Source organism: Carassius carassius, chromosome 40 (assembly GCF_963082965.1).
Source record: "Carassius carassius chromosome 40, fCarCar2.1, whole genome shotgun sequence".
In the NCBI taxonomy this organism is placed as follows: domain Eukaryota; kingdom Metazoa; phylum Chordata; class Actinopteri; order Cypriniformes; family Cyprinidae; genus Carassius; species Carassius carassius.
Genome location: NC_081794.1, coordinates 29624837 through 29635122, shown reverse-complemented (window position 1 = coordinate 29635122; position 10286 = coordinate 29624837). Strand labels below are relative to the sequence as shown.

Here is a 10286-nt window from a genome sequence, read left to right as displayed (position 1 = left end):
TTCTCTCAGATCAGAAGTTCAGGACCAACAGATTATTCTGAACCGAGGTGACATTTACAAACTGGGAATCTGGGCTCTGTTTGAGATGAAATGCTTCACAACCCTGTTGTTTTTTTTTTTGCAACCTGTGAGAGTTACAGATTTTTGCATATAATCTGTTCCTTGTATTACAAAAAGTACTCTTTTGGCACAGCTGATCAAATAAACAATGTGAACAGGACATGGGGTCTGTGGATGATGTAATGCTGTCCTGAATGGATTGGCACAACAATGCTCTTAGCCCCTCATAACCCATTTCTGCTACACTAGTTCCTGGTTCAGTTTCCCTGGATATCCACCAGTTCATCTGAGAAGGCAAAACACATGTACCCATCACTAATTGCCAGCTTTGGTTTCACTTTATTTACATGCTAACAGAGTTAAAAAGCCTTCATTAGACTGACAGTGAGGCTAATAAAAGACATGGCGTCTAACGCTAAACTGAAGGTCTTGGCTGGGCGTGTTGGGGCCGCTTCACAAAGAAACGCCTGGACTGTCCAGCATAAGAGGAGTGAATAACTGACCTTCCTGTAAATACACCGGACATTCACTTGACCCTCTAATGTTCTTCCCTTAATGTATGTAAGCTGCCCCTAGTGACCAACACAGGACTGTCCCTTAGTATAAATGAGGTAAAAACTTGTCCAGGTCTGATCCTTCCCCTCTACGATCACTACAGTAGAACGAGAAACACGGATGAGCTGGAGAGCAGTGGTATCATAGCAGTACCTAAGAAACGGTGAGATGCAGTGGATGGCGTCTGTGGTGGAGCAGCAGGAGGCACTACAGTGGAGGATAACAGGTTTCAATGTGCAGTCAAGAGAACAAATCATGATTTTTATAGTAAGCACTTTTACTGATGTGAATTATTGATAACTATAATAAATTGAATACATAGCTAATCGTTATGCACACTCAGAAATGAATGCCAACATTGTGGGGAAAATAAAAACAGCAAGTGATTTTCCCTTGCTCAACCATGATCAAAACATTAGTTTTTTTTTCTCTGAAATTGATGAGCTTAAATGTCGCTCCAGTGCTTCTATTAATGAAATGAATTAAATGTGACCTACTGTGCATCTTTCCAAGCAAATCCTTTTGTTATAAAAAAATATATTTTTTTTCTTTTAAAATAATAATACAGTTTTTCTTAAGTTGTCCCTAACAAGCTGAACAGCAAAGCTGTGTTATCTTTCTTTTCAAACGGAAAGTCTCAGTAGCTTAGAGAGAAACAGAGAGCAGCAGAGAAACTAGAGCGTCATAACGACATCTAGTTTTTCATCTGCTCGCTCGTTCATTCTGGAAGAAGAAGAGCTTTCAGGCCTAAGAAGCATTTGCATAATGGTGTTTTTCGTCAAAGTTTTAAATCACCTCACCAACTGATCAATAAAAAAAAATCTCACAATGCCATCAATTCTATAAAAACAAGTATTGTACTTGAAAACTACAAGTTAAGAGAAAAACACAACAGGTCAGTTTTTACTCTGTCTCATGTGTCTCTGCTCAGTCATTTTAGAAGGGGAAAAGTACAAATCAAACATTTGAAAAATAAAACAAAAGAAAAAAAAATCCAATTATACAAAGAAACCACAAACATATGTACAAGACCCTGTATTCCTTGAGAGAGTATAAAGGAGCGGTCTGTGAGAGAACTAACCTCCCCACATAGCACATGTACATCTGCATGTCTGTTTAAGGTCGTTTGATCTGGAAAGCATCTGCTGTACAAACATCTGACAGACTTCTGTAAGATATCAGTTTTACACGCATTCTAAATCAAAGATCATCTATTAGATGTTTTTAAGATGTTTATTTGACATCTAATAGGAAACTTCCTATAGACATATTGCAAATGAGCAAATACTCCAAAAAATGCATCTTGCAGATGTAATTGCAGATGTCAAATAGACATCTCTGCGATGTACATGTGCTATCAGTGTCCCCTCAAACTGTCCCTTCGGTTTCCGCCCACTGCATGTGAATCACGTTGCAAAGTCAACAGCAGCAGTTTGTAAGGGTCCTAATAAGTGCCACTAGCAGAAACGTCTCTTCCCGCCAGCATCACCATATCACACTGGAAATGCTGGTCTCGCGGGGCAGCAGCGGCAGCATGGCGTTGTTGACGTTCTGCTCCTCCAGGGCCTGCTGCTGCTCGCGGCCCGGCTTCCCCTGCACTCGCTGGCCATTCAGCAGTGTCATGGGGATGTTGCAGTAGATGTGCTGGCTGCCAAGTGAGGACAGCGGCGGGAGGGTGCCGGACGAGGGAATATCGTACTCATAGCTCCTGTAGTAGTGCTTCTGCCGCACCTGCGTGTTGTACGTGTTGTGGAAGGTGGAGCGCAGCTCAGGATGTGCTGTGGCCATGGCGGTGGAGGTGGCCGCGGCCATAGAGATGGCAGAGACGGTCTGGAGCTCTCCGTATGGGCCCTGTTCACTGACGTCCAGCACCTGCTCATGCAACAGCTTGGGCTCGGGATGCTTAAAGGGCATTTCATACTGCACATGCTTCCAGAACTTGGAGTTGATCTTGCTGCTCTTTGGTCCCGGCCACTTGATGACTGTCAGCAGTTTGATGGTGTGTTTGAGGGCCTCCACTTCCTGGTAGTTCATGATTCCCCGCAGCTTGGCGCACTCGATGAGGATGACTTTGATCTCGCCGCTGACTAGCATGTTGCGCAGCCGCGTCTCCAGCTCGAAGATGCTCCAGCCACGCCTCACCACGTAGTTGGGCGTCATCACGATAATGAGCCGTTTGCTCTGGTCAACGCAGCGTGCCACATCCTCAATATACGCTGAGAGAAAGAGAGACAGAGTATCATTGGCTTCCACATCTTCAAATCCGGCAAACATATTAACATCATCTTTGCTTTTATTTAACATGACAGCATGTTGACAGCATGCAGCTAAAAAAGCTGAAATCTGATTTAAAGCCAATTTTGTTCAGGGAAAATACTGCCATAGCCCAGCACTGGATGTAAAATACTCGTTCAAAAAACTTCACTGAGATGTGAAATAAAAACAACAGAATGACTTAACGAACATACTGAAAACATAGAAGGGGGAACAGGAAAGACATAGAACACAATATACTCATCTGAATGAGAGTTCCTAAGTAAAACCAAACATGCTACTCTGGTCTAAACCTGACAAATGGGGCTGCAAATGACTTTCATTCATTGGTCACAACTGTGACTTCAATCCGGTAAAAATGAGAGTTACCTGTCTGTGTGCATTTGTGTGTGTCTGTCAGATGATCACACCATAGGACTGGGCAATATGTAAAAAATCTCTTAATAATCGCCTTAAATAATATATTGCGATAAAAAAATAATTGTGGCGGGGGGGGCGTGGTTTAGCGAAGTCGGCAGCGGGAGAGAGAATCAGGAGACGAGCGGTAAGTGAGTGGTTTGGGCAAAAATTATCATCACCTGTTTCTTGTTCCAGTAATTGGCGTGGAGAGAGTATAAAACGCCAGAAGAGACGGAAGCAAGCGAGAGAGAGACGGACAGCTGACCCGAACCGGAAACCTAAACCGGAAAGAGTAAACCGAAAGTGTTGTGCCAATGTGTCAGAATAGAAGTCACCATTTGGTGTTTGTGAAGTTTCATTTATATTTGTTGTTAAATAAATACGTCAGCAGTCCAGCCGACCCCTTTGTCCTCTTCCTTTCCTCCAACGAACTTGCTACAATAATATTGCCTACCGAGACCCGCCACCGCCGGAAACACCAATACCAACAATAAAAACAATTTATGGTTAATATGATGGTGTATGGCTCAACCTGAATCCCAGTTCAACTCAGCGCCATGTCTCAATTTCCCCCAAAGGTGAAATCTGCAAAAAGGTGCAAGTCAGATTTGTTGACACAAGTGGAAAAGGCCATGGAAGAATACCTCTAAGGAGTCTTGTGTCGTCCTGGAAATGATCATTGCTGAAACCTAGACATAAATATTTAAACATTGAAAGTCTGAACAGCCAATTCAGCAGAAAGTCAATCAGAGAAATAACCAGCAAGGACTTCCACAAGAGAAACTGGCATAACTGTGACTTTTTGTGATTTTGATTTTCAGTTAGGATCACCAGTTTATCCAGTTTAATATGGGACTTGTAGCTGCAGGGCTATCAGAGCTAACAGAGTAACATACGCTTACACTTCCCTCCATTTTAGTTGTTCACATCCGCAAAGTGATTTACATCAAACACGACTTTAGCTGCTCAGTGAAGAGCCAATAACTCCTAAACACAAACATTAATCAATGCTTTCTTAGCCCTGATTGTGAGCACCTCGTCCCATATTAATATCTAACAGTCCCCAGACAACAGACATGAATGTAGACAAAACACATGCAAATGTATGAAATAAAAGTGAAAAGGGCAAGGCAGATCAGTCAGACCAGCAAATTAAATCATACAAGAGAACAAGAAGCAAATCATGTTCAAGAAGCTGCACTCAAAGCACTGTTATAAATATTACTTTGAATTAAGAGAGAGAATTACAGAGCAATCAAAAAGCTTGTTTAATAAGCTTTTTGATTGCTCTGTAATTCTCTCTCTTAAGTTAGGTTATTAGGTTATTGGTTAGGTTAATAGGTTATTGTTGCTGAAAATAAACATGAAGCACTTGATAGGACGATGATGATGCAGCACTACACACACACACACACAGACACACTTTACAACAAATGCAACTTACTTCCAGTTGGTATCAAGTCCCTGTCAGGAATGAAGAGTTTATACCCATAATGCTTTTCCAGAACATCTGGCAGAATCTCCAAAGCGAAACGTTCCTCCTCTCTGGTTTCCTGACTCCACTGGTCTGGATCAACTTTTGTGTAGGACACGTATGCATCGTAGTCTTTATTTTCTTAAAACACACACAGAATGGAGTATCACAGTCAAACAGATTTACTCCACACTAGCAGCATTCATAACCCTAACTGCAGCAGCATTTATCTGATGTCAAGCGAAAACTACCCTGGTATAAGTTCAAGTTGAGCTTTATTGTCATTCCGCTACATGTGTGGAAATACAGTGGAACAAAATGTCATGCCTCACAGGACCATAAATACAGACATACAACAATGAAGTAAAACAGTATAAACCTGTACACAACTAACCTACTGACAGATTTTGACTGTAGATATATTATATATATGTGTGTGTGTGTTTGCCTATACATAAACTAAAAAAAATACAGACTATACAAATTCCCTTCACACTGGCTGCTTTCATGAATGATCCAGATGTCCAAAGTGCATGAAAGGTTTGAATTGGAACTTGGTACTTTTCTTCCGTTTATCTGTTTATCTATTAATCACCTCGCAGAGAAAGAGAGTCATGAGTTTAAGTGCATCTATAAGTAAGCGTTAGCATTTTATCGGCTTCAGCAGAACGTGCTGCACTCTCTATTTCTCATCTTCCTCCTCCATCAGCTTCAGAAGCACCAGTTACCATCCGCAGGTTTTACTGAACCGAAAGCAGAAGTGACGACTCTCAGAAAAGCACCACTGGAGCAAAACTCACATCAGAGAACTGAGAAGATCAAAAACATTGGAATATCAACTAAATTTGATATAAGCAATTAGGGAAAAGGGCACGAGAAACAGCTGACTAAGGCCCAATCCCAATCCTACCCCTTAGCCCTTCCCCTTTGTGTCTCGATTCTCTTTTGGTTGGAGGGGAAGGGTAAGGGGAAGGGCCAGATAGCCCTTCAAACGAAGGTTTTTTGGGACCACACTTCAAACGAAGGGGTATGAATTATCTCGGAAACATGGCTGCTACAGCGAACAAAAAGACATAAATGTAAGCTTTTTTGGCATAAATAAAGATTTTAACGAAAAGTAATCATTTGTTTTATTTTACATTCAATTTTGAGTTCATATTAATGGTCATGTTACTCAAAGAAATGTTTGCAAAAAAAATATTTGCTAATGTCATATCATAACAGACTGCATGATAGCGCCATAGCATATGTCTGATCAGGGAGATAACTGCCGTAGACATTGATGGGGGCTAATCCCCCAATAATTAGAAATCGCTAAACCATTTTCTCAAATATTGCCTATTTGAGAGAGAAAGAAAAGAAATGGAAGTTGCGTGTATTCGCGTCTGTGCGTTTATCTTTTTTAGAGTGAGTTTACTTAAAAACAGCGATTGTATCCTCTCGTCACTGGAAAATATAATGTAGCAATTCAGTATTTAAACTGTATTTAATAAAAGTCGTGGGGCAGTGTTGACAAGTTTATTTTCTCCTGGATGTGTGAGCTGCACGATTTCTAATATGTGTGTGTGTGTCAGTAAGCAGCTCATTAATACAGAACTATAATTAAAGGCTCTAATGCACACCAGTATATGTGTTGTAAGAGCTAGATGACGAATGATGGCGTGTGACGTCATGGCAGTGGTGTCCCAATCCTTAGGGAAATATTTTCTCCCCTACCCCTTGACACTCTGTTTCAAGGGATAAGGGGAAGGAGTAGGCGGAGGGGTAGGGGAAGGGGTATAAAATAGAATTGGGATTGGGCCTAAGGGTGTTGGTTCATAAAGTCATTGTGCAAATTATTTAACAGCAATTATTCAAAGAAACTATTATGATTATTTATCAGGAAATTATTTATTTATTTGCTTCTATATTTATTCTTATTCCTATATGCAATTAGTCTTCATCTGAGATGCACAAAACCAACCAACAAATCAATCTTAGGGATATGTTAATGTTCATGAAAATATATCTGGTCAATAAAGCATTTTATTGCCTTGTGCCTCTTCACCGATTCCTGTATTGTGAAGGCAAAACTGGTCCACCATAATGGCTCAGGAATATTGATGATTTCCACAGTGCTTTATAAAGATTGTTGAAACTTCTTTGTAAAAATCTTACCTCCATCCACATCCTCACTGACAAAGTGATTTCTGTAGAAGAGCATGAGCTCAATTCTGTAACACTTATACAGGGACACCAAAAATATCAACATCAGCAGAATGGCTCCCAAACCTCCAGCCAGCTCCACTGTATACATGAGTTCTGCTGAGAGACAGACAGAGAGAGAGAGACAGTTACAATATGCTCGACATACATCAGCAAACGCTCGCTCCGTCAATCAACAATGTAATCAGGTTAGACTGAAATGTCTCTTCATCCGTTTAGAACATTGTTTTTTCCATCCTGTTTGCATTAAACATGTCAAACAAATACTAAAGTGAGCAAACTCTTCAAGCTCTTCTGTGTTTACCAGTACAGAGTGATTATGCTGTCCGATGGCTCGTCTGTGATGAATAAAAGTACAGATATCCTTATTAAATATTACTCCAGTAAAAAAAAGTATAGGGTACTCCTTTTAAATTTTACTCATGTAAAGCACAAAGGTATTTGTGTAGGTATATTTAATGTACATATTAGAAGTTAAAAGTACTGATCGGTTAATGTTACACAAGTTCACATTTAGATACAGATGCCTTGCAAATGTATTCATACCCCCTTTTTTTACAGCTTATTTTGTTGCTGCCTTATGTTAAACTGCTTAAAACATTTTTCCCACAACAATCTACACTTCATACACCTTAATGGCAAAGCAAATTTATATTAAAAAAAAAAAACTAAAATGATTCCATTGCATAAGTATTCATCTAGTTTATCTCAGGAGCATTAATTTTGCTTGTAGATGTTACTACAGTTTGAGTGAAGATAACATGTGGCAAATTCAATTGAATGGGTATGATTTGGAAAGGCACACACATCTTAATTAAAGGTCTAACAGTTAAAAATGCATATCCGAGTAAAAACCAAGCACTGAGGTCAAAAGAAATGCCTGTAGAGCTCAGAAACAGGATTGTGTCAAGCCACACATCTGGGGAAAAGTTCATAAAAAAAATCTGTTTCATTTAAGGGTCACAGAAGCATGTAGTCTCTGTTACCCTTAAGGGAAGAAGATTGAAACAACCAGGGGTCTCATTTATAAACGTTGCATACGCACAAAATGGGCATAGAAATTGTGTATAGAAATAAACTTGGTGTAAATATGTACACACTAGAGCTGTAATTGGGCCTTAAAAGTTAGGCCCGACAGGACCCTAGCCCGACAGATTTAGTCCGAGCCCAACAAGTACCTTTTGATTGACAGCTTTTTAAAAGCCCAAACATGTTTATGCACACATTATTCAAATGTATGCATGCACACAGCTATTTTGCCTTTTTTCAAGAATGGGTCCTTTATAAAAAATTGTACATAATTTATTCATGACTAACATATGCTATAGGCCACTTGAAAGTTGGAATAATTAAATAAAATAACTCCTCTGTAACATTGTAACATATCAGCACTGTAAAAAGGCCAACGTACCAATAAAAACAAATCTTTCTTAACAAATTAAATTGAGATAAATTCTAAATTAATATGGGTATTTGGCATAAGATAAAGCCTCCGCCGGATTTGCTTCGCCACTAGCAGCTGAAATTGAATAAAAAAATAATGCCGACATTAGACTATATACTTTGTCTACATTATGCATTTAAGACTCAATTAATATTTTGTTATCATTTGAAAAAACTTTGCTCACCAAGATTAGGCTAGGCCTACATGTTTTTGTGGAGGAAAATTATTGAACCCACTGTAGATGGCTTCAGTGCATTCCTGCGCTTACTTACTGGTGCGTCCAGCAACATAACCCACTGGCTCATTATTCTCATTATAAACATGGTCAAAACTTTTCCACACCTCAGACTTTGCTTTAGTTGCTGTTGCAACCAAAACGTAATTGCCAGAGGCAAGCCTCTGTTTCACATACTCAGCATCCATTTTCGCATCTTTCTCGTGCTAATCGAAACACATCACATGACCGCTCATTTACCGTGCAAGCCCGAGCCCATGTAAGATGATATAAATTAAGACCGAACCCAACCGAACCTGTCGGTCCAATCGGGTCCCGTCGGGTTCGGGCAAAGATCTTCAGCTCGAGTACACACCGTACAGATATTCTAGACCAAGCGTATGCAAAGTAAACAACTATTTTAAAATGTGTTTTCATTTCGATATCCACACTCACATGAAATATTCCACTCTCAATAATGGAGATAGGCAGTGAAATTACATAAAGACATTACGCAGAAGTTAAACAAAATTATATTAATTTAGACATATTAATTGGAATGCGCCTGATCACTTTTCCTGTGGCATGCTGTTTTAATGACAGCGAGGAGTGCTATAGGTGCACAATAACTCATCTTTAAACTAAACTGCAGTTCTCATGTTATGAGAAAACATTTTAGTGAGAAAAGTGATCAATGATGCGCACTTACTTCGGTATTATTTTCATGCGAAGGCAGCTCAACAACATTATGAAAATACCACTGAATTTAGAGGATACAACTTGAAGAAAATGGTAATTTGCAGGTTTTATTTTTAAAATAGACTAATTTTCAGTAAGGCAGACAACTCTATTTATACTGCCATAAATATAGGCTAAAAATAGTTCACCATATCAGCAAAACTGCATAAATTAAATTTGACTTGATTTTTTAAAAACACTAAAATTACTATTTGGCCAGTGGAAAAGAATGAGATCAACTCTATTCTAAAATATTTATCTGAGAACAATTTTAAACAGATTTGATTTTATGGAATTTTATATATTTATGCTAAAACAAGAAAACTGGATGATATTTAGCAATAAAAACTGTGTATGGCACAAATGGCATTTATAATCCGTATCTCATATTTCCTTAATGTCTTGTACCTTTAACAGTGTTAAATTTGGTGTCACGTGGATGGGAATATGCATGGAAATGATATCCTAACAAAATATACCTATAACCTATGTCCTGGCTGGAGTGTGACGTGATTTGTGTCATGTGCAGGTGCGATGGATCGCGTACAAACCAATAGGGTGTCGGAATGGTATCTGTTTATACTTCTCATCCAACCACAATCAAATTCACTCCATCCGGATGGCGCGATTTGTCTGGATAGTTTTTTTTTTTGTTTTTTTTTGAATGATGACAAGCCGGAATGAAAACAAGCTGAAATGAAATAGCAGTAACGAAGCTATTTTTAAAATGTAAGGAGTAGAAAGTACAGATACTTGCGTGAAAATGTAAGGAGTAGAAGTAAAAAGTCGGCTAAAAAATTATTACTCAAGTAAAGTATAGATACCCCAAATTTCTACTTAAGTAATGTAACGAAGTATTTGTACTTCGTTACTTGACACCTTGTCTCAGATGACCACCAGGACAAGACCACAGGAAACAGATG

General features: G+C 39.1%; 1 protein-coding gene across 4 annotated transcripts in view; it reads right to left on the bottom strand.

The window, feature by feature from the left end:
* Nucleotides 1-876: 876 nt before the first annotated feature.
* The window catches only part of LOC132122543 (interleukin-1 receptor accessory protein-like 1-B), a 212636-nt gene continuing 203226 nt past the window's right edge, over nt 877-10286 (bottom strand). Inside the window, exons 8-11 of one of the 4 annotated variants that reach the window (XM_059532921.1) lie at nt 6920-7066; nt 4733-4903; nt 3933-3977; nt 877-2831 (exon numbers count right to left, since the gene is read on the bottom strand). In XM_059532921.1, the coding sequence (XP_059388904.1) occupies nt 2101-2831; nt 3933-3977; nt 4733-4903; nt 6920-7066 (1094 nt within the window). In that variant the 3' untranslated portion in view covers nt 877-2100. The remainder of the gene's footprint in view (nt 2832-3932; nt 3978-4732; nt 4904-6919; nt 7067-10286) is intronic. The other 3 variants (XM_059532922.1, XM_059532923.1, XM_059532924.1) reach the window with 3 other exon arrangements.